This window comes from Pseudochaenichthys georgianus, chromosome 6 (assembly GCF_902827115.2).
Source record: "Pseudochaenichthys georgianus chromosome 6, fPseGeo1.2, whole genome shotgun sequence".
In the NCBI taxonomy this organism is placed as follows: Eukaryota; Metazoa; Chordata; class Actinopteri; order Perciformes; family Channichthyidae; genus Pseudochaenichthys; species Pseudochaenichthys georgianus.
Window position 1 is genome coordinate 40,216,885 of NC_047508.1, and position 25,842 is coordinate 40,242,726.

The 25,842-nt window shown below is 40.3% G+C and overlaps 2 protein-coding genes and 1 long non-coding RNA gene across 3 annotated transcripts in view; 1 reads left to right on the forward strand and 2 right to left on the reverse strand.

Moving 5' to 3' along the window:
• The window catches only part of LOC117448522 (protein inscuteable homolog), an 11,329-nt gene extending 8,552 nt beyond the window's left edge, over positions 1 to 2,777 (reverse strand). The window contains exon 1 of the mRNA XM_071203416.1: positions 2,763 to 2,777. Coding sequence (XP_071059517.1) covers positions 2,763 to 2,777 — 15 coding nt within the window. The remainder of the gene's footprint in view (positions 1 to 2,762) is intronic.
• A 16-nt stretch (positions 2,778 to 2,793) lies between these two features.
• Positions 2,794 to 6,541, forward strand: LOC117448523 (uncharacterized). The gene is made up of 7 exons (XM_034085833.2): positions 2,794 to 2,826; positions 3,694 to 4,367; positions 4,570 to 4,615; positions 4,717 to 4,808; positions 4,894 to 5,004; positions 5,617 to 5,893; positions 6,479 to 6,541. Exons 1-7 carry the CDS (start codon positions 2,803 to 2,805, stop codon positions 6,539 to 6,541), a joined length of 1,287 nt encoding a protein of 428 aa, XP_033941724.1. The 5' UTR covers positions 2,794 to 2,802.
• A 727-nt stretch (positions 6,542 to 7,268) lies between these two features.
• On the reverse strand, positions 7,269 to 8,372 carry LOC117448524 (uncharacterized). The gene is made up of 3 exons (XR_011643423.1): positions 8,284 to 8,372; positions 7,890 to 8,001; positions 7,269 to 7,558 (listed from the first exon to the last, which is right to left on the reverse strand). It is a non-coding gene; the product is annotated as an uncharacterized lncRNA (long non-coding RNA).
• Positions 8,373 to 25,842: the final 17,470 nt, after the last annotated feature.

Below are 25,842 nucleotides of genomic sequence, written 5' to 3' on the forward strand. Positions count from 1 at the left end.
CTGTTAGTGACTTTTTAGGGATCTCGCTGTGTGTTAAAACTATATCAAAAGCTTTTTGGTAACCTTACCCTTCTTTTTCTTTAATGTTTGAGCACAGGTTTTTCTAAATACATTTATAAATAATTAAAACCATCATTATATTCGGACAGCGACTGCATATCACAGAGATCTGCTTGAAATTGTTGCAGCGGTCTGAGTACGAAAACTCTGTTTTCTTACAAAATGCACCAGTGTCGACTTGTACAAATGTATATGGTTTATCCTCTGATAAATATTCTCTGACTTTCTATATTATTTAAGTATATTACCTACCTACCTCCCTCTGTTTACAACATGTTTGTCTCCATAGGGGGTTTATGACTTCTCCATAGGGGGTTTGGGGTTTTCCCCCCCTTATCCTCTAGCAAAAAGGCTGACTTTTTAAAATATCAGTTTTTTATATGCTTTACTTTGATTTGGAGCACCCAACGGATGGCTGTAAGTTGTCACCGGTGTCTCGCTGATTAAATTCATATCAAGACGTCTCTTGGCCATTTTCTCTCGACTTGAAAAATATTTAAGAGTGACTAAAGACGATGGCTTTTTATTTAGACAGAGGGAGAGGGTGAGGGGCGGGAAAGTGGTGTGTGTGTGTGTGTGTGTGTGTGTGTGTGTGTGTTCCCCCTCCTCCACCATATGTTCTCTCCCCTCATGTCCTGTCATGTCCTGTTTGCAAAAACAGAGAGGTTTAAATATATGTTTTTAAGATGCCTTACTTTTGATTAATTTCATGTTATTTGCAAGTATTTGTAAGTTACATTCGATACTGTATACAGGATTAACCACACAGGAAGTGGTAAGGAGGCGGGACATATATCCTAGGCATATTAATTGATTGAAAACAACGGCATTTTATTTTTCTCATTTTTTTAATTTTAATTTATTTTTTTTTTATTTTGAAAACCGGAAGCGGGGGCGGGACATCCGCCGGAAGCGGGGGCGGGACATCCGGTCGAACGAGGCGGGACTTCCGGTTTCAAAATAAAAATAAAAAGGCGGGACTTCCGGTCAAATAAGGCGGGACTTCCGGTCGAAAGGGGGCGGGGCGACCTGTCACTTTTTCTGCATACTAATGAGATTGAAGTGGCATTTGTATTACTACTCTCTCTAAATTGGAAGTTTCAGAATATCAGAATACCATTATTCGTCCCACAGAGGGGAAATGTACAACCTTAAAGCAGGGGAGATATATTGTAGCAAGGAAACACAGGGATAAATTACAGCACAGCGCTTTTTAATGTTGATGTTAAAAGATTAGGACACATAATTAGAGCATTATCTCCCAGCATGATGAAACTACATTGTAATAGTCTCCAAAAAATATAATTACATTACATTACATTACATTACATTGCATTTAGCTGACGCTTTTATCCAAAGCGACTTACAATAAGTACATTCGACCAGGAAGACACAACCTTGAAGAAAACAGAATCATATAAGTATTTCAAGTGCTACTCAACTGGCTATAGATAAGCCAGTCCTTTATTAGTATATAAGTGCTCTGTTAGCAGTTCTTTGTTAGTAATTCTATCGCTCGAGGTGGAGTCGAAAGAGATGAGTTTTCAGTCTGCGCCGGAAGGTGTGTAAGCTTTCTGCTGTCCTGATGTCAATGGGGAGCTCATTCCACCATTTTGGAGCCAGGATAGCAAACCCACGTGTTTTTGCTGATGGGAACTTGGGTCCCCCTCGCAGCGAGGGTGCAGCGAGTCGTAGACACGCGCTGGGGTGTACAGTTTAACCATCTCCTGGATGTAGGAAGGGCCAGATCCATTTGCAGCATGGTACGCAAGTACCAGTGTCTTGAAGCAGGGCCGGGGGACAATAAATCGGGCCGGGAATTATACACCCAGCCAGGCCACTACTAGTTTTTTGTGCCATTTTGCTGGATTTATTTGTCAATTTTTACAGCATTGCTGCCCATAGTGATAGCCGTCTAAATCTACTACCCAAAAATAAACATATGGACATGGGTTACTATTTAAAAAAATGTGCAAATCTATTTAGGAACCTATGTGAACATATTTTAAGTGGAGGTGGACCTCAAATCCTATCGGGGGACCGGGGGTATGCTCCCCCGGTAAGATTTGTTTTAAATGTTGGACTTAAATGCATCCATCTGGTGCATTTTGAGGGGGAAATAAAGAGACTACACCCATATGAAACAGAACTGTATACATTTAAATAATCATAAAATCATGGCCATAATCAATAACATACCATATCCAATATGAAAAAACATTGAAACTTGTTTATTTATTTGTTTTTGGTTCATTTATAGTTGCGAGTGTGTCTGTGCTCCTGAACCAGCCTCCAGTCTCCAGTCTCCCTCCTCTCCCTCCTCTCCCTCCTCTCCCTCCTGCTGTATGGAAGCAAACAAGAGACAGAAGTATTCGAATTTTATTAGACACCGAATGTATAGCATTGGAAATAATTACTTTGAAAATCATGAATCTGAATTTTTTTTCCTCCGAATTTATCTATGTGAAATAAAAATGTAAAAATTCAAGTTAAAAACATTTGAATGTTCAAATTCAGATCCCAAAAATTCAAGTGAAAAAAATTCGACATCAAATATTTCGGTGTTTAAAATTCGATGTCAAAAAATTCGGTGTGTCAAATTCGATGTCAAAAATTGCGATGCAGCATCATCCGGGCTACTCAGACAGGATAAGCAATAGAGCCCTAATGCAATCAAACCGACTTCTGGCCTATCAGAGCACGGCTTTGTCAGTCATGTGATCACAACAGCCCGGGAGAAAAATGACGGAGAACAGCGGAGCTCGGGTAAGTAGTCAGTTTGTGCTCTTTATTTTACAAGCAGTGAGGGCTCGACAGCATTTGTATCTTACATTAGCTAGCTAAATGAGTGATGTAGCCTTGTGCCTTTCTGTCAGTAAGCTCCGTAGTTATCATTCAAGTGAATAGCGACGTTACCGTGTCCTCGTGTGTGTGTGTGTGTGTGTGTGTGTGTGTGTGTGGGGGGGGGCGGTGATACACGTGACGATACATAATGTCTCACTTCAGATAGTTTACTTCAGTAAAATTACTAGTGCTACGTTGTACAACGTCTCTCTTACAAAAGCCCCGTATTTAAACGTTAATTCAGTAAAAGTTAGCTCAGTAAAAGAATGGAAGAATTATCCGAAAAATGTTGTTAAAATATTTCAAGTTGAAGAAAGATATACTATTATATGATATTATTTGTTTTTTATTATTATTATTATTATTACCATGCATTAATGTAAAAGGGTTGACAACTAACTGTTGTAGTTGGAGCTCATTTTGAACAATGACCTAAATAATGATAACTTTCATAATGGTTTAATATGCTGATTATTTTCTCCAATAATAGATGAAGCTCTGGTTAGTTAAAACCTATGGTTACAACTCTCAAAATAGTAGGAAATGCTGTCATAATTACCCAGAGCCCAAAGTGACACCTTTACAATGTTAAAGCTGTCAGATACATTTAGTGATGTAAAAACGACTATATTCAAGATATTGTAGTGGAGGCGATGTAGAAATTGGCATGAAAAAATTAATGTAGAGCCCTGAAACTGCATTTAAAATCTTGGCAAAATTAAGCTTTTAAATGTTCTATTTTGTTCACTAATGCAGCTGATTTCCTTCCTTCTAATTTTCCTCTCACAGGAACTACTGCTTGATCATATTTTGGGACGTCTCTACTCTCGTTTAGAGCATATTGTTGGACAAATGCCTCTGGATTTGGACTACTTAGAATTTATTTGCACACAAGAATTGGTCTTCTTAAATGCTATGTCCAGGCAGGTAGCTGTTTCTCTGCCTGTGTTAGATGCCATGAGAGAGCTCCATAGGCTTATAAACGTGGAAAAAGAAAAAAGTAAGCAATACATTAAAACTGTGCAATTTGAGCAAGGACCAGTTGGACGACCGAGAATGGTAATTTCTCCGGAGTATATTCACAGCCTTTTGGAGCTCAATCTGTCCATCCCATGCATAGCTGCACTTTTGGGAGTTTCAAGACGCACAATGCACCGACGCATGGCTGAGTCTGATTTCTCAGTCAGGGAACTGTACAGCACCCTTACAGATGAGGAATTGGACCAGTGTGTGAGAGACATTAAATCCAGGCAGCCTCACTCTGGATATCGAATGATGAAAGCACTTCTCCAAGCTCAAGGACTGCGGGTGCAGTATGACCGGGTTAGAGCTTCCTTGCACCGTGTTGACACCATCGGAGTCATATCCCGTATGAACAACTTAGGATGCATTGTTCGAAGAACCTACTCAGTTCCAAGCCCCCAGTCTTTGATGCACATTGACACAAATCATAAACTAATCCGGTAAGATTAATACAGATTAATTCATAAAAGTATTATAATTTACTAATAATATAAATATATTTTACTATAGGCCTATTCATCATAACATTTTGATTGAATAGTGCTTCTTTCATGTTACTGCCCATGTGAACACGCATGTCTTCAATTGAAGATGATATCAGATGCTTTTGAAAATGTAACTTATTGTTAACTTAATTTACAGCTACAACATTGTCATCTTTGGTGGCATAGATGGCTTTTCGCGGAAGGTAAGCAGTTTTCAGGGATAACTATACATATACATGTTTATCGTGCTTACTGCATATAGCTTTTTGTCGCATTCAATTGGCATAACAGCATTTATCTGCAGATAATGTATCTTGGTGCAGCATCCAACAACCTCGCGTCAACCAACCTGGCCTTCTTCCAAGAATCTGTCGAGAAGTTTGGTTTCCCTCTTAGGTAAATATTTCCTGAGGCAGTGGGGAAGCTGCCACTGAAACCAATACTTAATGTGGTCTTTGTTGTAATTGTTGGTGTATTTTAGGGTACGAGCTGATCAGGGGGTGGAAAATGTGGACGTTGCACGTCTCATGTTTACAGTCCGTGGCACTGGAAGGGGCAGCTTTATATCCGGCAAGAGTGTTCACAACCAACGGTAAGTCCAAAAGATCAGAGATTGTTAGTTGAAAGACACCATCTCACTGCTGCCATGCCAGAACTGTACTGTTTGCTACACATATACCTTACTAGAAGCAGTACTGTTATTTGCAATAGTGTGAGGTAAAATTCCTCTGAGTTGATGTCTGTCAAAGGGTACTGAACTGTGATCTCTTCATCATGCAAATTAAACAATCTCTGCCTTGCTGCAAAAATAAAAGTGTGTAGAGTTTTTGCTGGGCAGTGTGTGTCAAATTACATTTGTATGTCACACCTATTGTCTTAGTATGTAAATAACACGAGATAATGTTTTAGAAACATGTTACAAAAACATCTATTGTTTTGGACTGACAATGAGTCAAGAAATGGTAGATAAATGAATACACACATTGAACAGCAGATCATTGGATTGCATTAAAAGAAAATCTATCTGTGTGCATTTGTTGTTGATGGAAACCTTTTCTCAACAAAAGAAACTGCTGAGATCTTACATTATCAGTTGTTTATTATAAATACTTAATCATTCCATGTCAAATCTGCCACAAATCCAGATATTGAAATTCCCTGTCCTTTAACTTAAAAATGTTCTGGTAAACTTGCAATTGTCCAGGATAGAGAGGCTATGGAGAGACATGTGGACAGCTGTTACAGTCATCTACTATGATGCTCTACACTACCTCGAAGAAGAGGGTTTCCTCAACATTGGCAATGCTACACACCTCTTCTGTTGCCATTATGTGTTCCTGCCACGGCTACAAGATGACCTGGACACATTCCGCAGTGGCTGGGCAAATCATCCTATAAGAACAGAAGGCCATATGACCCCAAATCAGCTGTGGGAGCTGGGACGAATCCATCACCCAATTCCAGTTTCTGATAACATGGAGGTAATGTTGTCCAATGTTTACAACTTCAGTGCTTTCAATAGTATTGATCCCTCAGCAACTAAAAAACTGAAACCGCTATCCATGCTCTTGCAAACACCTACCAACTCCATTGAAACTTCCCCTGTATTTTCAACCCAGAGCAGCCTTTAAAGAGAGCAGGTGGCTATAAAGCCTCAGTTCCCCGTCAGAAAGGGTTATCTGACAGCAAGGTAAAGCGGTGAAAATATTTTAACTATAGCAGTTATAGTGTATGGCACACGTTTGGATGGGTCAAATGCATAAGAAAGGTTTCCTGCTGAGAAAATGTAATTTATCTTACCATTACATGTGGGAACAATTCATATTTAGCTGAGTGACTTACAAAAGTGTAGGTCAGAATAAGAGCCATGAACATTTACTAACCAACATGGGCAGTGGTTTAAGTCTTATGTTCCTAGAGAAGGAGTTACAGTATGTGAAAACAGAAAGATAAATGAGTAGGAGCATATAGATTTCAAAAGCCACAAGTGCCCACCTTACTGCTGCTGTCTATCAAGATAATTAATACCGCAAATAAATGAGGCTTTCTATTTCTGTTATTTTTAGGGTGTGGATATTCCTCAGATTGAGTGGGAGAACAGTGGATTTGCTCCTGATGGCCCACTCTAGTGTCATTGTCCCAGACACAGAGAGCCCACTGACTGATGGACAAATGGCTGCTTTAAGAGAAGCTGTTGACCCACGAGCTGCATCCCAGTCCTTTGGCTCTGATATCTACATTGCTGCTGTTCAATTTTGTGAGCATGTTCTATCTGATGACTGAGAAAGAGAGCTTAGGTGTTTTTCTCCAATGTATCCAAATGTGGCACAAACATCCACTTCACCTTTGTTTCCTTGTTATTTTACAGATGTATTATGTTTTATGGCAGACAACTGTTCCGCTTTTGGAATCTTCAAATTGTCAAGGAAAAATAATAAATTAACATTTGAAGAATGACAAATGTTCTTTTGTTTGTTGTTATGCGAACAATAGTGATGTCAGATTTGATCAGACACATAAGATATTAAAGATACAATTGGTCAATTCATAAAATGGGAAAGACAATCTAAAAAAGGTCACGTTTGATATTTGATTAGTTTCTTGGAGTTAATCAGCACGATTAACAGGTGCTTCTGACTACCCTCAGCTCTGATTGGTTGTTGTCCTTTAGCTGATCCGTAGACCCTCAGGTGTGTGTAAACTACAGGTTATGAAGTTATCAGTATTTGCCATGAGAAGCAGGTAGTGATCTGTAATCTGCTGAAAAAACATCCATACTGTGCATCACTAATACATATACTGGGCTGTGCAATATACAACAGGCTGATTCTGAACAGAAGAAAGGGAGGACTTTATTTAGTATTTCCACAGCAGAAAAATACTTAACACTGGAGTCAATGAACAACTCTGCCTTCTACCAAAACATTAGACAAGACCAAATCCTGTTTGACAAGTTCCAATACAAGCCAGCATTACATTTTCAAAAGATGCATAGTCCTTGTAATGCCCTGGGATGCGCAGGGTCTCGTAACAGGTTGAGGCAGTGGGGAAGCTGCCGTTGACCACCTCAATGGACAGATTATTCCGTGGCAGAATCTCCCACCCGGTCCAGAATTTCACCAGATTGGCCATTACATCAGGTGACGCTGTGGATTAACCAAAAGTTGTTTAAATGAATGGTTGCTACAAAAAAGAAAAGTAAGTTAGGAAATTCAAATAATTTTTAGTAGTCAATTAAAGCATCACATTTGTTATCTGTACTGTAAGAAATAGTTGTAAAGTAGCTTTTTTTACTTGAGTGTCTTTGCACACCTGCATGTGTAGGACAGTTGTGTCGGAGTGAAGTAGAAAGCATATCCAAAAGTGGAGCGCACACAGGTTTGTAAGATCAGGAATGTAACATATTAGGTCTTATACTTAATATCATCATACTTTACTTCAATAGCATGTTGGCATTATTTCTAACTGTAAACATACCATTTTCAATGAAGCGGCGAAGATATCCTGATACACGGCATTTTGTATCAACTGAACAGTCATCGTCCTCATCATCATCATCACGAGGCCAGGTGATGCGCTGAAGAATGACCTACATTGACAGCCATATAAAATAACAACATGGTTACCGGACACTAGTGTGAGAAATTTGTCTTAAAATGGGATTCATTTTTCCTCAAGCGAGCCATGTTTGACGAACCTAAACAAAACTAGGAACTAATCCTAAAAGATTGATTACAGGCACAATGACTGATACTGGATAAAGATATGAAACCTCTGTCATATAATAGCATTCAAGAAAGGCTTGGATTTAAAAATATTACATGATATGAATATATATTATATACAAAAAGATAAAATTGGACAAATTTACCGCAGGGCTATAATCCACTGCTCCCTCTTGTGGAAATAGCAGGGCCACTGTGTCAGGGTGTTGACTCAGCATGGCCCACATTGGCGTCTCCTTAAGACCACGTCTGAGCTGCTTAATTTGTCTTATGACACGTCCAATTACCTGTTATTGACAATAACAGACAGAAGGTGGAACACTTTTTATCTCATCCACAGAAATTGCTTTGGGATAAAGTTCTGCATTGTCAATATATCATAACATTTCACGCACAGCATGGATCAACATCTTCTCAAAAAGCCATCTGCGGTTATTTCCGGTAAGGCAAGGGAGGTCCCAGGCGAGGGCCAAGTCCCGGACACTTCTTTTACCCTCATCAGAGATTTCGGATTCCCCTTCAAGCTTAAAGACACAGAGGGAAGAGGAAATAGAATGAAAAGATGTGTGACGGACGTCGGACACTACACGGTGGGTGTAGAAATTCACCACCCCTTTAGCTTTTTTTCCACAATATAATACAGCACACAGAAAAAAATAGCTAAAAGGGTGGAGACTTTCTTGCTTCAGTGTATAAATAAGTGAAGGGGGTTGGATTGAAAACATACAAGCCTGATTGTTTCCCGGATGTCTAGGTCTGGACAGTCCTCTAGTGTGACAGTGGCAGTTTCAGGACTTCCTCCAAGCAGGACATGAACAACAGCAGGGCTGAGCCCCGACAGGCATGGTCCTCCATGCACGAAGGAGTGTCCCACCATTCTCCCAGCCATGATGAACATGTCACTTTCAACGAGAAAGTGAGAGGCTGAGGGCACTAAATGGCCTGGCTCTCCATCAAAGAGCCGTGTTCCGTCAGTGTTTGCTGTATAAGAGATGTTACATTGAAACAAAGTTAAATTAAGTACTACATCCAACACTACCATTGGGTAGTTGTATTTATTTTAACATTTTTATTAATATTACAATTGTTTGGCCATTGTAGGCATAACATATTTATTATGACTTTTAGAACTTTTATGGTTAGGTGAGCAAAAATATAAAAAAACAACAGAAATGTAGGTTATATTTAAAAAACATTTTAAACACAAGACATGCTCCTGCAAAGCAACTGTAAATAGTTATTTACAATTCATCTTACACAAAGCTGCATTCTACATACCAAAGTTGATGCAAAACCCAGAGTTCAGCTTGTCCATGCAAGTTGAGAAGAAAAATCGACTAACACCCTCTCCAATGGCTGCATCACCTGCAACACAATTCAGGGTTTGATATAGACCATTTAAACGGAATTGCATTGCTTGGCAACAGCTTATGTCGATGTTTACCTCCTGTCAACTGATGACATTCACATACACGGCAACTGGAAATAAACTGGGACACATTTAGAATGTTAAAAGTTTACAACTGAAATGGTCTATAGTAAAAGGCAAAAGCAATAGGTTTAAGTTTTCCTAGACTACTATGACATGTAATTGAAGCTACCTTCAAGTCTGCATTTTAAGGGTCGTCCCCATTCAACGTTGGGTTTCTTATAGAAGCAGATTAGTGCAGCGTCCTGTTCCGCAGGGCTGCTTCTAATATCCATGCTGAGAAGTAAGGGATTCTTCGATTCATGAATGCTCAGAACATTATCTCGAAACTGAGATATGGCCCTGGTAGGATCCTGAACAGTGAGCCACTCTAGTAAGAGACAAAATAAAAATGTTATCAGTTAAGCTTTCACGTCAGACCTGCCTGTAAAGAAAGCCAGCTCTGAGAAATACATTCAGTAGACAGTTCATCAGTTACAGCTCCCTATTTATCAGAATGTACCTTTTGACCTTTCCTTAGCAAGGATACAATTTAAGAAAAGTATTTAATTTAAACCAATAAGGTGTAGACTATGCCATGTTGGATATGCTACTCTTTACTGCACCACCACAGTTTACCCTCCCTAACATTCTTGCCCCACAGCAACCCTGATTAGGACCTACCTTCTGTAACTGCTGCGCTACTTCCGGATGGTCCAGGCATTGCTGCTTGTTCTTCAATGACAGTAATCCTATCCAACACCTCATTTCCTGCACTGCCAACATTCACAACATACTTTTTCTACACTTATATTCTATTTGTTAGACTGATTTAATGTTTTACATCTGTTGGTTATTGAAAAAAGTATATACAATATACCTTTCCCCACATGAAGCAGCATGTGCCTCAATGGAGTCAGCTTGATACATTTCCATGCACAGAGGACAGGGCTGCTGCTCTGGTGCTGTGACATTTAAGTTGGCAAAGATGAACAAAAATCAGAGGTCAGCAAGAACCACTGCATTATGTCATAACTGTATTTTACAACAAGCCATGTGTCCTTACCATGAATTGTGATTTTAGGGCATCTGCGTGTAATGATAATGGAAATGAATTAATTTGTACATGTTATCTTACCCTGCTCACAACTATCCTCCACAACAGCCAGGCTTTCATCACTGTCAACATCAATGATGTTGCAAGACTTGATGTGTTCTGTCAGGAGCTGCAGTGGAATGGCTGCTCCACACTTCTGGCACGTTGCTTTATGCATGCTACTGAATGCTTCATCCGTTAGTAGCAGTGGAGTTGTGTCGAGTTCTTCTTGCATTGGAGCTATGAAAAAAGTAGATCTACCCCCCCGGTTTGCAGCCTTTATGATCTTGCCTGTGTAGCCAGTATCATCAGGTTCCACAAGGGAGAGTGTCCGTGTACCCCATCCACCTATAGAGAACACTTCAATGGGAAAAAAATCCTTTAATGGCTTGATGGATAAATTAACTTGTTTATTTTAAAAAGTTTACAGTTAGACATGACTTACATGCATTCAGTTGATAACAGAGAATGGCATGCCAAAACACGTTAAACAAAAATGAAAAGAGCAATTCACAGCTCTATTTGGTGAGCATTTAGTCAAAATAAAAGCTGACACCATTTCAAAAATGATCACAAAGTTTTGCAAACCTGCTGGTTTGTAAAGCAGCCAACCACCAGTTATTTTCTCCAGTTTTGGAAATACAACTTTGAGTGTATGACATAACTGTAAGAAAAACAGTAACACAAAACAGTTTTAGTTAAAAAAGCCAACCGTTCACAATTAATAAACATGAATTCCTTCTGAAATCTGCTGAGATGAAAGCTCATTGTACGAGCATGTCAGTCTTGCTTTAATGCATTAAAGCATAATAATTTCAAATGAGTTAGCTTGGTTGGAGAATTAAAGCCCAGGCCAAAAACTTTCCAAATACATTCAAGCAGAATATGTTAAAGGCATAGGTCACCCAATATTTAAGATTCAGTCATTATCTTTTCATCGTCATGCCAGTGTAAACTCAGAGGAGATGGCTCACTGCCAAAGTAGGTTTTTTCCAGTCAATTGCACTAAATAGTTGGCAGTCTTAGTTGCCACATCTCAAATAGGAGTGGTGTAGCACTAATTAACAGAATTATTCATATGTTACGTACAACTATAGCAACAACTATAACTCATCTATCGCATCTGCTTACCTCATTGTGTGTTGTGCTCTCATCCAAGTTAGCAGTCCTGCGGCCTAGCCCCGCCTGCAAGTGCACTAGTTGCTCTGGCCCTGTTGGAGTTTTTTCATACGTCTTTGGTAACAGGTGGAAAGCAACTTCCATGGGTTTGGGTCTCTTGGCAGGAACAAGAGTCGCTGCAGGGAAACGCCTCTTCCCTCTTCCCTTAGTGAACATACCTGGAAAGGATCTGTGGAAAATAATAAATAAATAAATTAGTATGTGTACATAGAACATCAAATATCACAATATTTGTTACCTAATACCTTCATAAAGATATATTGCGACGAGATTGTAGTGTGGACTATTGGTGCGTTCACAAAATATTTACACAATGAGAAGTTTGATGAATAATCATCAGTAATGTAGATATAATGACTATGAGGGTAATAATAGAACAGCTAGAACAATCTGGAGAGTTCAGAAAGTACATAATTTAACTGTAATGCAACCTTTAAAACCTGGACAAGACACTTATTATTACTATGATATCTAGACTCAGATCAAGATGTCGATAAATCAATATATTGCCCAGCCTTGGTTAAAATGTGATCTACATAAATATATAATTACTAATACTATCAGTTTTTATCTGATCAAGTTAATGTGCAGAATCTAATTATGAACCTTGTCATTTCCATTTGAAGAGAAGGTCTTGGTGGCTGATGGCCTGGCCTCTCATTCTGGCCTCCTGGCCTCTCATTCTGGCCTCCTGGCCTCTCATTCTGGCCTCCTGGCCTCTCATTCTGGCCTCCTTGCCTCTCATTCTGGCCTCCTGGTCTCTCATTCTGGCCTCCTTGCCTCTCATTCTGGCCTCCTGCCCTCTCATTCTGGCCTCCTTGCCTCTCATTCTGGCCTCCTTGCCTCTCATTCTGGCCTCCTGGCCTCTCATTCTGGCCTCCTGACCTCTGTTCCCTGCAGGATTGTTTCCAAAAATAATCAGTAAACAAAGCCTGTAATTGTTAAGTTAACAAAAATAATCTATGTGTACGTAATTATAAGTGTATTTTTAACACTTAACCTTATTTCTTGACTGGGGCAAGGGACACTGCCACAAGCTGCAATCCCTCCTCTTTCAGACGGGCTTATCAAGGACATCAAGTGTCTGACTGATCTTAGAATCTCAGCATTACTATCCTGTTAACACAAATATGGCACAGAAAAACATCACACGCTGAATGAAAATATTACTGAACTATTATTAATTAACTGAATTAGTTTACTGAACTTGAATTAACATGTTTAAATGCAGGGCTTTTGTAAGAGAGATGTTGTACAATGTAGCACTAGTAATTTTACTGAAGTAAATTATCTGAAAACTTCATTCACCACGATTACTTCTAACAACTTATGGATGTTCTTGCACCCCCTTTAACTAGTCAATTTGACTTATCTAACGGAAGTGAGATGTTATGTATCGTAACGTTACTTTGAAAACCATCAGGCGGGATCATCCCCCACCCCCACACACACACACACACACACACACACACACACACACACACACACACACACACACACACACACACACACACACACACACACACACACACACACACACGAGGACACGGTAACGTCGCTATTCACTTGAATGATAACTACGGAGCTTACTGACAGAAAGGCACAAGGCTACATCACTCATTTAGCTAGCTAATGTAAGATACAAATGCTGTCGAGCCCTCACTGCTTGTAAAATAAAGAGCACAAACTGACTACTTACCCGAGCTCCGCTGTTCTCCGTCATTTTTCTCCCGGGCTGTTGTGATCACATGACTGACAAAGCCGTGCTCTGATAGGCCAGAAGTCGGTTTGATTGCATTAGGGCTCTATTGCTTATCCTGTCTGAGTAGCCCGGATGATGCTGCATCGCAATTTTTGACATCGAATTTGACACACCGAATTTTTGGACATCGAATTTTAAACACCGAAATATTTGATGTCGAATTTTTTTCACTTGAATTTTTGGGATCTGAATTTGAACATTGAAATGTTTTTAACTTGAATTTTTACATTTTTATTTCACATAGATAAATTCGGAGGAAAAAAAATTCAGATTCATGATTTTCAAAGTAATTATTTCCAATGCTATAAATTCGGTGTCTAATAAAATTCGAATACTTCTGTCTCTTGTTTGCTTCCATACTAATGCCATATTCACTTAATAACGCATGAACAACTTTTACAAATATTTCTATATAGTCTGTGTTGGTAAATGTAATCTAGGTTGCACATTTCCTGCTGAAATACATGCATGGGCCTACCAAGTTACTGCGTGGCACTTTGGTTTTGATAAAACAGTGTAGTTCCACTATATAAACGTTACATTCATAATCAAACGAGACAATATGCAAGATAAATAGCTATTTGTTGTTATTCTTAATGCTTGTCATTCACACGTTAAGAAAATAAAATAAGTACCGATACATAGCAGAACAATTGTGGCGATGTTCAGCTTAATAAGACTTGTTCAACATCATTTCTTTAGCTAATACTATAGCGGGCTGCAGGCGAACCAAGTCCGCGTTTCGCTGCATTCCTTGATCTCCAGTTATAACGCCGGGCTCCGCCGCTGGCCGAAGCTAACGGAGCCGCAAAGGGCTAGCTACGGCTCCGGTTAGCTTCGGTTATCCCACCACTGGGATAATTGGGTCCCCTTTTAACATTTGCTCCCGTTTAGCATTATGGGCGCCATAGCCATAGACTATAAAAGTCTTACCCAAGGCTGAATCATAAACTAAACTGTATATATATATATACACACACGTATAAAGGGTTACATCCTTAGCTGGCTAATAAGCTACATAACAAGCTAAGCTAACAAGCACACAAACACCTGCTAACGGGGTTAACATGTATAATATTATCATTTTACTCACCGAAAAAAGCTGAGAGTAGACTTCTTGGAAGTTCTGTTAGTACATTCAAGCGCACAGCACGACATCTTAATTGTCTGGTATATCACCACGAACACGGCTAAAGCTAAAGGGTTAAGTACAGTACTATGACTAACTAACGTTGTAGCCTCTATGGTTGTAGCCTAGCAGAGTGGACAAGTTGCTGTTAGCTGACAGTGAGGCATGTACGTGTCCATCAACGTGACCACGCCCTAATTAATGCAACAACTTTAAGACCTAATATAAATAAAAGGGTCGCGTTAGAAAACAATTCACTCACAGATCCATAATCATGAAGGTGGAATCTAACTGTATCGATAATAAAATGTATGGAGCCAGGGAGAAAAACATGTTTTTTTCCGCTGTAAAGTTGGGCATTTTAACATGGGGGTCTATGGAAATTGCTCCTTTCTGCAGCCATCGCCTATCGGCCAATATATGAACTGCAGTGTGTGGCACTTCCGTATTGGCTTCCCGGCTCTTCCCCAGAGTTTGCCGCTTGGTCTGAACACAGCAGACAACAGGAGTATTTACAACAGCATTATAAAAACAAAAATAGTGCATGTGGGTGCACACTTACATTCTCTGTCTTACTGTTACATGAATCCCATAAATGTATGAGATTAAGTTAGCTTCATTATATCTCAGTGATTAAGTGAATAATAAAGTTTCTATCGGGTCACTGTCAGCCTGTCACTCATTATTTTCAGGAGGGGGCGGGGCTTGGAGGAACGGAGAGGAGACGGTGATCGCGGAAGCTTTCCTCCTGCCTTCACACATTTTACACGCGTATTTATCAACTGAAAATAGCAAGAGGACATTCATACTCTGCAATCCACGACTTAATTAAATCCACCAAAAACCTGACATTACGATAACGAGTGTTTTTCAAAAACACAAATCCCTCCCTGTGTCTCTGAGCCGCCGAAAAATCAAGAAGCAACGTCACTACGCTATAATCGATAATCGAGCGGGGAGCTACTGAAAAGCTGCCCGCGAGCTACCGGTAGCTCGCGATCGACGTGTTGGAGACCCCTGATCTAGATGAATGCGACGAAGCAATTCATGCCGTTTTAAACGTTGAAATGAAAAGTGCACAACAGGTGAAGATGGTGTTGTTGCGGAATTGTTGTGAGTACCCTTTTCAAGACGACAATTCAGGGAAAAGAGGGACATTATAACAGCGGGGGGGGGGGGGGGGGGAGAGTGCGGCGGCGGGGGGGGGTGTGTGTGTGTGTTAAGGCTGCTGCCTTCCTGGTCGTCTTAACTGTGTTAATCTGTTTGATATGTAAATGAGCTGTGCGGTTGCCCTGACGTCATTGGCTGCCATCTCCTGGTCCGCCCCCTGAAGATTGTGATTGGAGCACGCCGGGCCCGACGCACTCCAATCGCAGCGCACAGCCGGCAGCACCTGCTGGAGATGACTTCAAAGCCTGGGGACAATCGTCACTCCGGAGGCTCTGTGCTGTGGGACAGACGCCTCTCGCTACTTGGTCCTTAGACAGATCTGTTAAACTGTGGTTAAACTTGTGTGCAACTCCCCGTGTGATATTGTGTGTTAGGAGTGTCTAGAGTAGCTTAGTTAGAGGTTAGAGTAGTTTAGAGTAGCTTAGGAGTTTGTGACTGTTGCCTTTTAGTTTAGCTGTGTTTTGTATAGATTCTTTGGTTAGTTGTACCACTTTTAAAGTGAGGTTTTGTTTCGTTCTTTATTTAGTATATTAGTATTTATTTTCCCTGTATGCCATTAGACTCCTTTTGTTAGAGTCCTCCCTTTGTTTGGTTATTTGTCAACCTGTGCCCTTTTGGCCTTTTTGTTATTCCAGGCTGCATGCCACTTTGTTTACCTTTGCCACTTTGTTTACCTTTGCTATTTAAAATAAACCCTTATATTATACCAATTCCAACTGGTGTGTGTTGCATGTCCTCATCCCTAGTGGGGACGTAACAGTGTGTCTACAGAAGGTCCAGTTGTGATAGACACGGTTCGCCACTGACATTTAGTCATTTTTGTATATTTGTATTTCTTGTAAAAAAAACACTATATATCAGAATATTCTTTAAGTATTATTTATCTTATTTAAACTCTTAATTTGTCTTACTGTGTTTACCTATGCGACATTATATACTGAAGCAAATCCCTAATATGTAGAAACCTAGTAATCATCCAAATCCTCAGATAAGCATAAGCTGACATTGAAACATCATAAAAAATGTTTAACTTTGATTAAAATGTCAGATGCATCATAATCCCACGCTCCCGACTGTCTCAGTGTTATTTTTATCACAGGTAATGGACGACTGTTCGCCCCGTTGCAATGTTCCTGTGTCTACATAGCCAATTTCTGTATTTTCTAAGTGCCTGCACCATAATTATATGCTTGAGAGGCGTGAAGGGTAGCCATTAATGTCAGCCCTGTCAGTGTAAAAGGTGAGAGCAGAGTTACAGCGCGGGCTAAAGGGAAACTGTCGCCCAATCAGCTGCTGAAGCTCCTGCTGTGTTCCTGCTCGCGCCCACAGAGATGAGGTCTGAATATTTTATAACCGATCATTTGAAGGGTTGCAAGAGCTCCCAGCGTGACTAAATATTCAGTGAACTGCAACTCACGTTTTAACCCGGTGGAACGGGATGAAAGGAGGACGAGACGCGAGGAGCCCCTCTTCACCTGCAGCACCGACCAGGAGCTCCCTCTGTGAGAATGCACGGGGTCAGGGTTTCTGAAACCAGATGAAATAATTTAAAAAATCTTTAATTGATGTTAATAGTATAGTGGTCAACAGTCCTCGAGGTGCACTTGATATGAAGAAGGGTTTGCAGGAGGTTCAAGATTGATTTGAATCCTGAAACACTTTAAACACTTAGGTTTTTATAAATGATAGATGCAGTTTTAGATCATGTACATTGAATTGTTTGGGGTTTTGAGTGGTTCCAACAGGTAGAGCCATTTGAAGACGATTCTTCAAGGTTTTCCCTTTCCTGTAGTATGGTATAGGGTTTCGTGCATGTAAATGATCTACATTCCCTGTGTTCCCTCCAGAGGAAGCTTCTCCAACACATTGTACGTGATAGGCTAAGGGGCGGGACATCTCTAAGCTAGTTGACCAATCACAACAGAGCCGGCCAGCTAACCAATAGCCGCTTTCACACCAAGTACTTTGCTGTACTTAGTTCCCAACACTTAGTACCCCCATGGAACTAAAGAGCTGATCGCGTTCATACCGGAATAAGTCCCCGAGCGAAGATTACGCAAATGAAGCCGCTGACGTCACTTCTTAAGATAACATAAGAGATAAGATAAGACTTTATTCATCCCGAAGGAAATTGTTGTGCCAGAGTAACAGTAACAGTAACAAAATACAACAAACACAATAAACACAGCAGAAAAAGAGCAATCAAACATCCACCGACAACATGAAACATAGATGGTCACACAATCAATGCAATCATTATTAGCAGTATTCAGTAGTTTTCAGTAGTTAGTAGTGCAAAAATTAAAACGTAGTGGCAGTTACGTAATTGCACATTATCATAGCATTACTAATACTAATACTAATAATAATAATAATATAATATTGCACATAGTTATATATAGCTGTGAGCTTCTTCTTCTGCTTTGGGTTTACTGGCAGGCCGCAAACAACTTCATGGCGTATACTGCCACCCGAAGTCCCCGGAGTTGGGGACTGGCCAGTAGAAACACCTCCTCATCACTTCCAATGTTTTTTTTTGTGTTGCCATAAGTTATTCTCTCTCCGTTGGTGCGCTAATGCTAATGCTAATAATGCTAATGCCAGCAAATACAATGGCGGCTTCAAAAAACCTTTCCGAGTTTTACGGGGCGTGGTTTGCAATTCGCCCAGCCAATCAGAAATTGGAACTTTTTTCTCCCCAGGAAAGTACCACCTCTCTAGCAGGCACTAACAATGGGGGTAAACGTTCTCTGAACTAATTTATCTTTTTGGTGTGAACGCAAAATCCCAGGAACTATCGGAACTCAACGGGGAAAGTACTCCGGTGTGAAAGCGCCTAATCAGAGCAGACTGGGCTCTGGTTTCAGACAAAGGGTAAAGAGAGGTGCTGCAGCACAGGCAGTATGAGAAAAATAAAGAGCTTTTTGAACATTAAAGCATGGAGACATGTCACAGCACAAATATTATCATTCGAATGTTAAATATTTTCCTATAAATGTTCTGCTTCAACTCATGTTGGTTAACTTGGTAGAAAACAACATTTTAACGGACTAAAAAACTGTTTGCTTTCCCCCTTGCCGCACACAAAGGTGAAACACACCTGTATCAAAGCGCCAGCCTAGCAGCAATCGAACAGCACCGAATAACAATTATCTAACTACAATAACAAAAATCTTTTCCAGACTTTTTTTCTCAAATGAAAAATAACTTTCAGTACAAGCCTTGAACTATTTCTGACCTCAGCTACCACAACACGAACTCTCAGCAGTGAAATAACCAACAGACCGCTTTGTAAGTCTGCAGTTACTTTACTCATGTGATTTTCATCAAATGTGCCCTTGAAGTATCAATCAGTCTGTAACATGGAGTCGAGAGAATACGTTTAAAGTTGGCTATGCTGCGTCTTAACTTTAAAAACTGTTGGAAATTCTCGTGCATCCTCCAGCTTGGTGCATCTCACTCAGTAACAACCTTCAGAAAACAGAACATAAACCATGCTGTCTCACCATAAAGACAGTTTTCTCTTTGAGCGAGTCATGTTTTTGAAGATGACAAATCAGTGTGTTTGCTGATTAATTTAGGCTCACGATGTCTTCACTGGCCGTTCATTTACACCACTGCATACATTGTAATATACACAATTTAACATGTTCATTATTGCTATTGATTGCAGTTAACCTGTAATTACAAAATTTTCTTTTTATGGCTGACACATTTATTTAATGGATCAAGTTCATTAATTTGCATTTTCCCTCATTTAATTAACCAATACAAAATATATTATTACATTTTTTTGTAATGGAGTAATAGTCACAAAACCTAATTCCATTATGCTTGTATGCATTATTGTAAATTATGAATCATTCCATTTTTAGCTTGGTGTATTTTATACTTTTTGCTGCACTGCCCAACACGTTTGCTTTTCACACTTTTTATTCGTTTTCTTTTTTCCAGCCGACATCACTGTTACAGTTTCCTCTTTGTTATGTTATAAAGCAGCAGAGACTCGCCCCACCATCACCGGTGTGCAGCAGCAGAGGATTTGATGTTGTTGTCATGAGGTTTCCACATCGTTTTGGAATGAATAGAAAATAGAGGCGGTATGAAAGGAAGGACAAATTATTTCAAATGTCAAGTATTGCATAAGGCTGTTCTTTTTAAAATACCAATTTTTTTTAAAGAGGCGTTTGGTTTAAATAACGTCCTCCTAAGAAGAAAATTCCAGTAAGGGTCAAGAAAAATTGAGAAGGAATACAGACTTCAGAGTCCACCAGTTTATCATCAAAATAAATACTGAAAAGTATTACTTTTTTATTTAAAGGTCCCATGTCATGCTTTTCTGGTTATCACCCGTCCCCTTGTGTTATGAAGCTTTGTCTGCATGTAAACGGTCTGCAGGGTCAAAACCCTCAAAGTACACCCTGGAGCGAGTACAACTCTAACACAGAAATGACCTGTCTGTGCTGCCCCAGAACGCCTCGTTGGACATTTCTGTTTCTTCCTGGGTATAGTGACGTATTTGGGTATACTGACGTAACCGCGGAGCCGTTACGTTTGGACCAATCCGCGGACTTCCTCACACACACACTCGGCGGGACGTTGCGAGGCTCGCTGCTGCGAGGAGCGAGACACTGTGAGCCGGCTCACTGGTGTGGGGTCTGCGAGACAGGGAGACACCGCGGAACTCAGCCTGAGCACGCACACAAACTCCCAGCCAGACTGCGGGTGTGTGTGTGTGTTTCGAGCTGGGTTTTGCTGTGTCTCGCTGTCTCGCAGGCGGCCACTGGGCTCACAGGGAGGGGGGGGGGGCAGGAGCTCCAACAAGCCGTTTAGGACAGAGAGTGAATACACATGCTATACAGAGATGCTGTGAGAAACCAATGTGAGTTTGGAACATTGCACAATGTAAATCTATTTTAGTCGACCTCAACAATGGAATTATGATCAGTAGAAATGGCCATGTCATGGGACCTTTAAGAAGCTATTATTAACGTTTCGTTAACCTTGTTTTGCTATTTTTGTGGGATTTGTTGACTTCCAACTTGTGACTTCTTTAAATATTTCTTGTAACAGGGGAATCATTAACAAGTAGTTTGGAAGACAAAAAAACTAAAAATAATATAAACATAATGTTGAACTACTGTGGTTGAAGGCAAACATCGAACAGCTTAAAAAGTCTGGAAGGTATAGAAAATAAAATCGATTTACTGATATGCAGCCTTCAAATCAGGAAAAGACAACGATATCCAAAATCTAAGATGATAATTAGTCCTTTATCACGTTATTGATAATTCAATATATTGCCCCAGCCCTAATACCACACACACACACACACACACACACACACACACACACACACACACACACACACACACACACACACACACACACACACACACACACACACACACACACACACACACACACACACACACACACACACACACACACACACACACTATATGTTAAGTTAAAACTCACAACGAAACTCAGTAAAGTAAAGTGGACCCACAAACTCTCTTTGATTCACGTTCGAAGAAATCATATTACTACCTATTGATGTGGGAGGCTGTGGCGCAGTGGAGTTCGGATCAGGGGAGCACAGGTTCGAACCCCACTGCAGTCAGCATGTCGTTGTGTCCCTGGGCAAGACACTACACCCCAAATTGCTCCTGTGGGGATTGCCCACAATATTGAGTACTGTATGTCCCTTTGGATAAAAGCAACATGGAACCACGCTTCACTTCGGGCCAACGCACTCACCGAGTTCTGCTCTGCTCAAAGCTCCTCTGCAGCCTTTCCCCCCCGACTCATCTGCCCACAGTCTGTTTCTGAACAAAGCATTTGGCTCGGCCTCTTATCTGCTAATCAATGTGAAGAGACCACTCAACATAATTGATATAGGATGTGATGATGCTTTTTCTTCTTTACTACACTCGAGCGCACAGAGCGAAGAGGAGGGCTTTGATGTAGAGACGATAAGTTTGAATTAGCATTTGAAAAACAGCCCATAATGAATTCCTCCTACTTGTTATTGTTTGAAGTGAAACGGTACACATGTTTCCTCTCAAGTGAAGACACAATGAACTCACTGTCCGTCGTTGGAGATATTTCGTTATTTCTGGGCAAATCCATTGGAGAGCATTTAGGCCTATTGTATTATTTCTGCATAGAATTTAATATAATTTAATCACATTATGATCATTTTTACTTACTTGTACTAGTAATAGCCTTAGTAGTGAAGTAGCTGTAATCACAATATGTTTGTTCGGATACAGAAGAAAAGTAGAAAAAACTTTTTTTTAAGTTTAAAAGATAGATTCCTCTCTTCGACACATAATGCCTGTTTTGATGAGCTATACTAAAAGTCACTGGTCAAGTGCATCAAATGGCAAGGAGGGATTAGACTGACATTACAAAAAAAGTTTAGATATTTATATAATTCGGCAAAAATGTGAAAGTTAGAGGAGAAAGGTAAAGGCAGAAAGGCTGTTAAAAGTACGGATGGACAGACAGATATTTTAAGGACTACAGCTCACATGTGTAAGAAGCACATTGCTCCACCACTATATCAGGGTGTATGCAGGAATCCTGAAGTCAAATGTAAAACATTTTAAGACCTTTTTTAAGACCCTTTCCATACATTTTAAGACCTCATCTCCACTTCGAGTTCTAACTGGTTACCTTGGCGACACACTTTACCTCACATTCACTATATACAGTATTGATTGTCCTTCCTCCTTATCTTCCAACCATTTGGACGCAGACTTGCATTTCCCCATAACGATGTTTAACAACCGGCGTAAACGGACCTTCGCGTGCTATCAAGCAGTGAGCGTGCGATGTCCTGTTCAGATGACGTCAAACCCAACGGGATGCCATCAGTAAACTACACAGAATCACACGACACACCTACGCCATGACTACATTCAGGCAGACTGTAGAACACAACCTCTTTGGACCATTTATATACTTATTGAAAACAAGCTACAAAATGTAACCTTGGAAAATGCCGTTTAATACTTTTTAATAGCCTTAATTTTCACTAAATTGATTTATCAACTGTTAATACTTTTTAAGACCCCGCAGACCCCCTGTATTAGATGTGTTTAGGCCCTTTCTTATTCCCCCTCACTTGTCGGCTGCGTGCCCGTTGGGGAAGTGCGTCTTCTTGGAAAGTGTTTCCATGTCTGGATCTCGTCTCTAACCAAATGAATTTATTTGGCTGCCGCTCGCTCTCATACTCAAAAGCCAGTGCATCCAAAGTTCAAGTACCTTTGGTTTGACACCGTGACTGCTGAGACGTAAAGAAACATTAGACAATTTATGGCCGTCGACCCCCCCCCCCCCCCCTCCTCTGCACACCCACATTATGAGACAATGTCACCTCTCTGCTGTTCAGAGCGGCCGATCCTCAGTGTAACGAGCTGCTGTTTGTTTGGCTACAGACTGTCTCCAGTGACACATGATGCTGTCACTCACTTGTCCATGGCAGCGGCCCCCGTGGCGCTGAATCACCGTCTGACTCTCTCGTTCGATAAAAAGCATCTTCTCAAACCATTTCGCTCTTATCTCTGGAACAAAATGTCCCGATCCAGGCTTTATTTATTCCTTTTATTGCAGAACAGGTTGTTGTTTACACAAATGAGCTGGGAAGTTAACTGTGTGGGAGGATGTGTTACACATTATTCATTTTCCAATACCCACGTCTACAATGTGCTGCTGGCAGCTTAGCTGGAGCAGTTTGGGGCAAAGAGCAACACTCAAGGGCACATCAATTATCATTTTTAAGACGCAACCACACTCATTGGAGCCGTACAGTGTTTAATATGTTAAATCAACGGTTAACAAACCAACATTTAGGCTCGTTACTAGTACACATTTGAGCAAAAAACACTTTTCTCAGAAACCTGACTTCCCTTGTGTTTTGTTTTTTAGGTAATCATGTTTTCAGGCGTCCATTTAATGAAACAGTGTCATTATTTTAAAATTCCTACAAAAGTCTTCCGGCAAAAGAAAGCTTCATCGTTTTGTCTTCTAATGTTTTCAATTTGCAATCTGCCGCCCTAATTCATGATGATAATACATCTGTGGAGGGACTTAACAACATCTGGCATGACACTAACACCTGTTGGGAAGCAGCTAGATGTGTTGGTCTGAAAGCTAGTTAAAGTCTGTCTTCATAGAGAAGGGGAAGATGTGACGGCGTGGGGACGACTGGACCTGAATTCAAAGTGTTGCACTCGGTGTTCACTTGAATGTGAAAGACAGAGATAGATGTGCAACGGATGGTAAAGGAAAGCTAAGGGATTGAAGTTTAAGCCCTGTCTCCTGTCTCACCTCCAGACTGCTGCTCAATCAGAGCGTGGCGTGTGGAGGGTTGAAGAAACGGTGGGACACACACTCCAACATCTGATTTTGGAAAGGTGTGCAGGGAAGGTATCGAAGCGTCAGACAAGCAGCTCAAACAGAGTTTACTGCTCCCTGAAGAAGACTTTAATACAGAGAGCTGCTGACAATCATTCGGCCGTGGAGGGATACTGAATGTCAATGTCAAGTGAAGTTTTCGGATAAAGTTTCAAATGTTTGTCGGCATGTTTTATGACATTATTACCCTTTAAATAAACAAAATCTTCAATTTGAGTAAAGCATTCATCATTAATTGTCTTCTCTAAATTAAATCTACTTTTTAGTTAATATTACTCGTCACTTTTGTCTTTATTATTCTTAGGACTTAGATATTTCTGTTTGTTTTACTTTGCTTAGGGAAGTAAATTAGCATTTTTGCTAACTCCGGCATTTTTTCATGTTTTCATGCTCATAAAGTTGCGCTGTCTCTATCAAATAAACAAATAATAAATACAATATATATAATAAGATAATATTCCTAATATAAATGTGTTACAGTTGAGATGTCTAACAGCTAAGCTACAAATAAACTAACTTTTGCAAATTGAAATTGAATATGTTTCTGAAATGGGCCGTTACACTTAATGAGTACTTTTACTCTTGGTATTTTGAGTTCACTTTAATCAAAGCCAAATCTTTTGTACACTTAAGTTAGATTTTGAATGCAGGATTATGCAAAATCCACTTCTTCATGTCTCTTCTACGTCAACATGTGTCCCCTCTTCTTCATGTCTCTTCTACATCAACATGTGTCCCCTCTTCTTCATGTCTCTTCTACATCAACATGTGTCCCCTCTTCTTCACGTCTCTTCTACATCAACATGTGTCCTCTCTTCTTCACGTCTCCTCTACATCAACATGTGTCCCCTCTTCTTCATGTCTCTTCTACATCAACATGTGTCCCCTCTTCTCCATGTCTCTTCTACATCAACATGTGTCCCCTCTTCTTCATGTCTCTTCTACATCAACATGTGTCCCCTCTTCTTCATGTCTCTTCTACATCAACATGTGTCCCCTCTTCTCCATGTCTCTTCTACATCAACATGTGTCCCCTCTTCTCCATGTCTCTTCTACATCAACATGTGTCCCCTCTTCTCCATGTCTCTTCTACATCAACATGTGTCCCCTCTTCTTCATGTCTCTTCTACATCAACATGTGTCCCCTCTTCTTCATGTCTCTTCTACATCAACATGTGTCCCCTCTTCTCCATGTCTCTTCTACATCAACATGTGTCCCCTCTTCTCCATGTCTCTTCTACATCAACATGTGTCCCCTCTTCTCCATGTCTCTTCTACATCAACATGTGTCCCCTCTTCTTCATGTCTCTTCTACATCAACATGTGTCCCCTCTTCTCCATGTCTCTTCTACATCAACATGTGTCCCCTCTTCTTCATGTCTCTTCTACATCAACATGTGTCCCCTCTGTGGAAAGAGACTCTGAAAGTTTCAGGAAAAAAGATTCTCTCTCTTTTTGATCCATTTCTATAAAAACCTGTCTGAAAATGAGCTGATCAGATTTCGGCCACTTTATGATGTCATAACGATGTGTT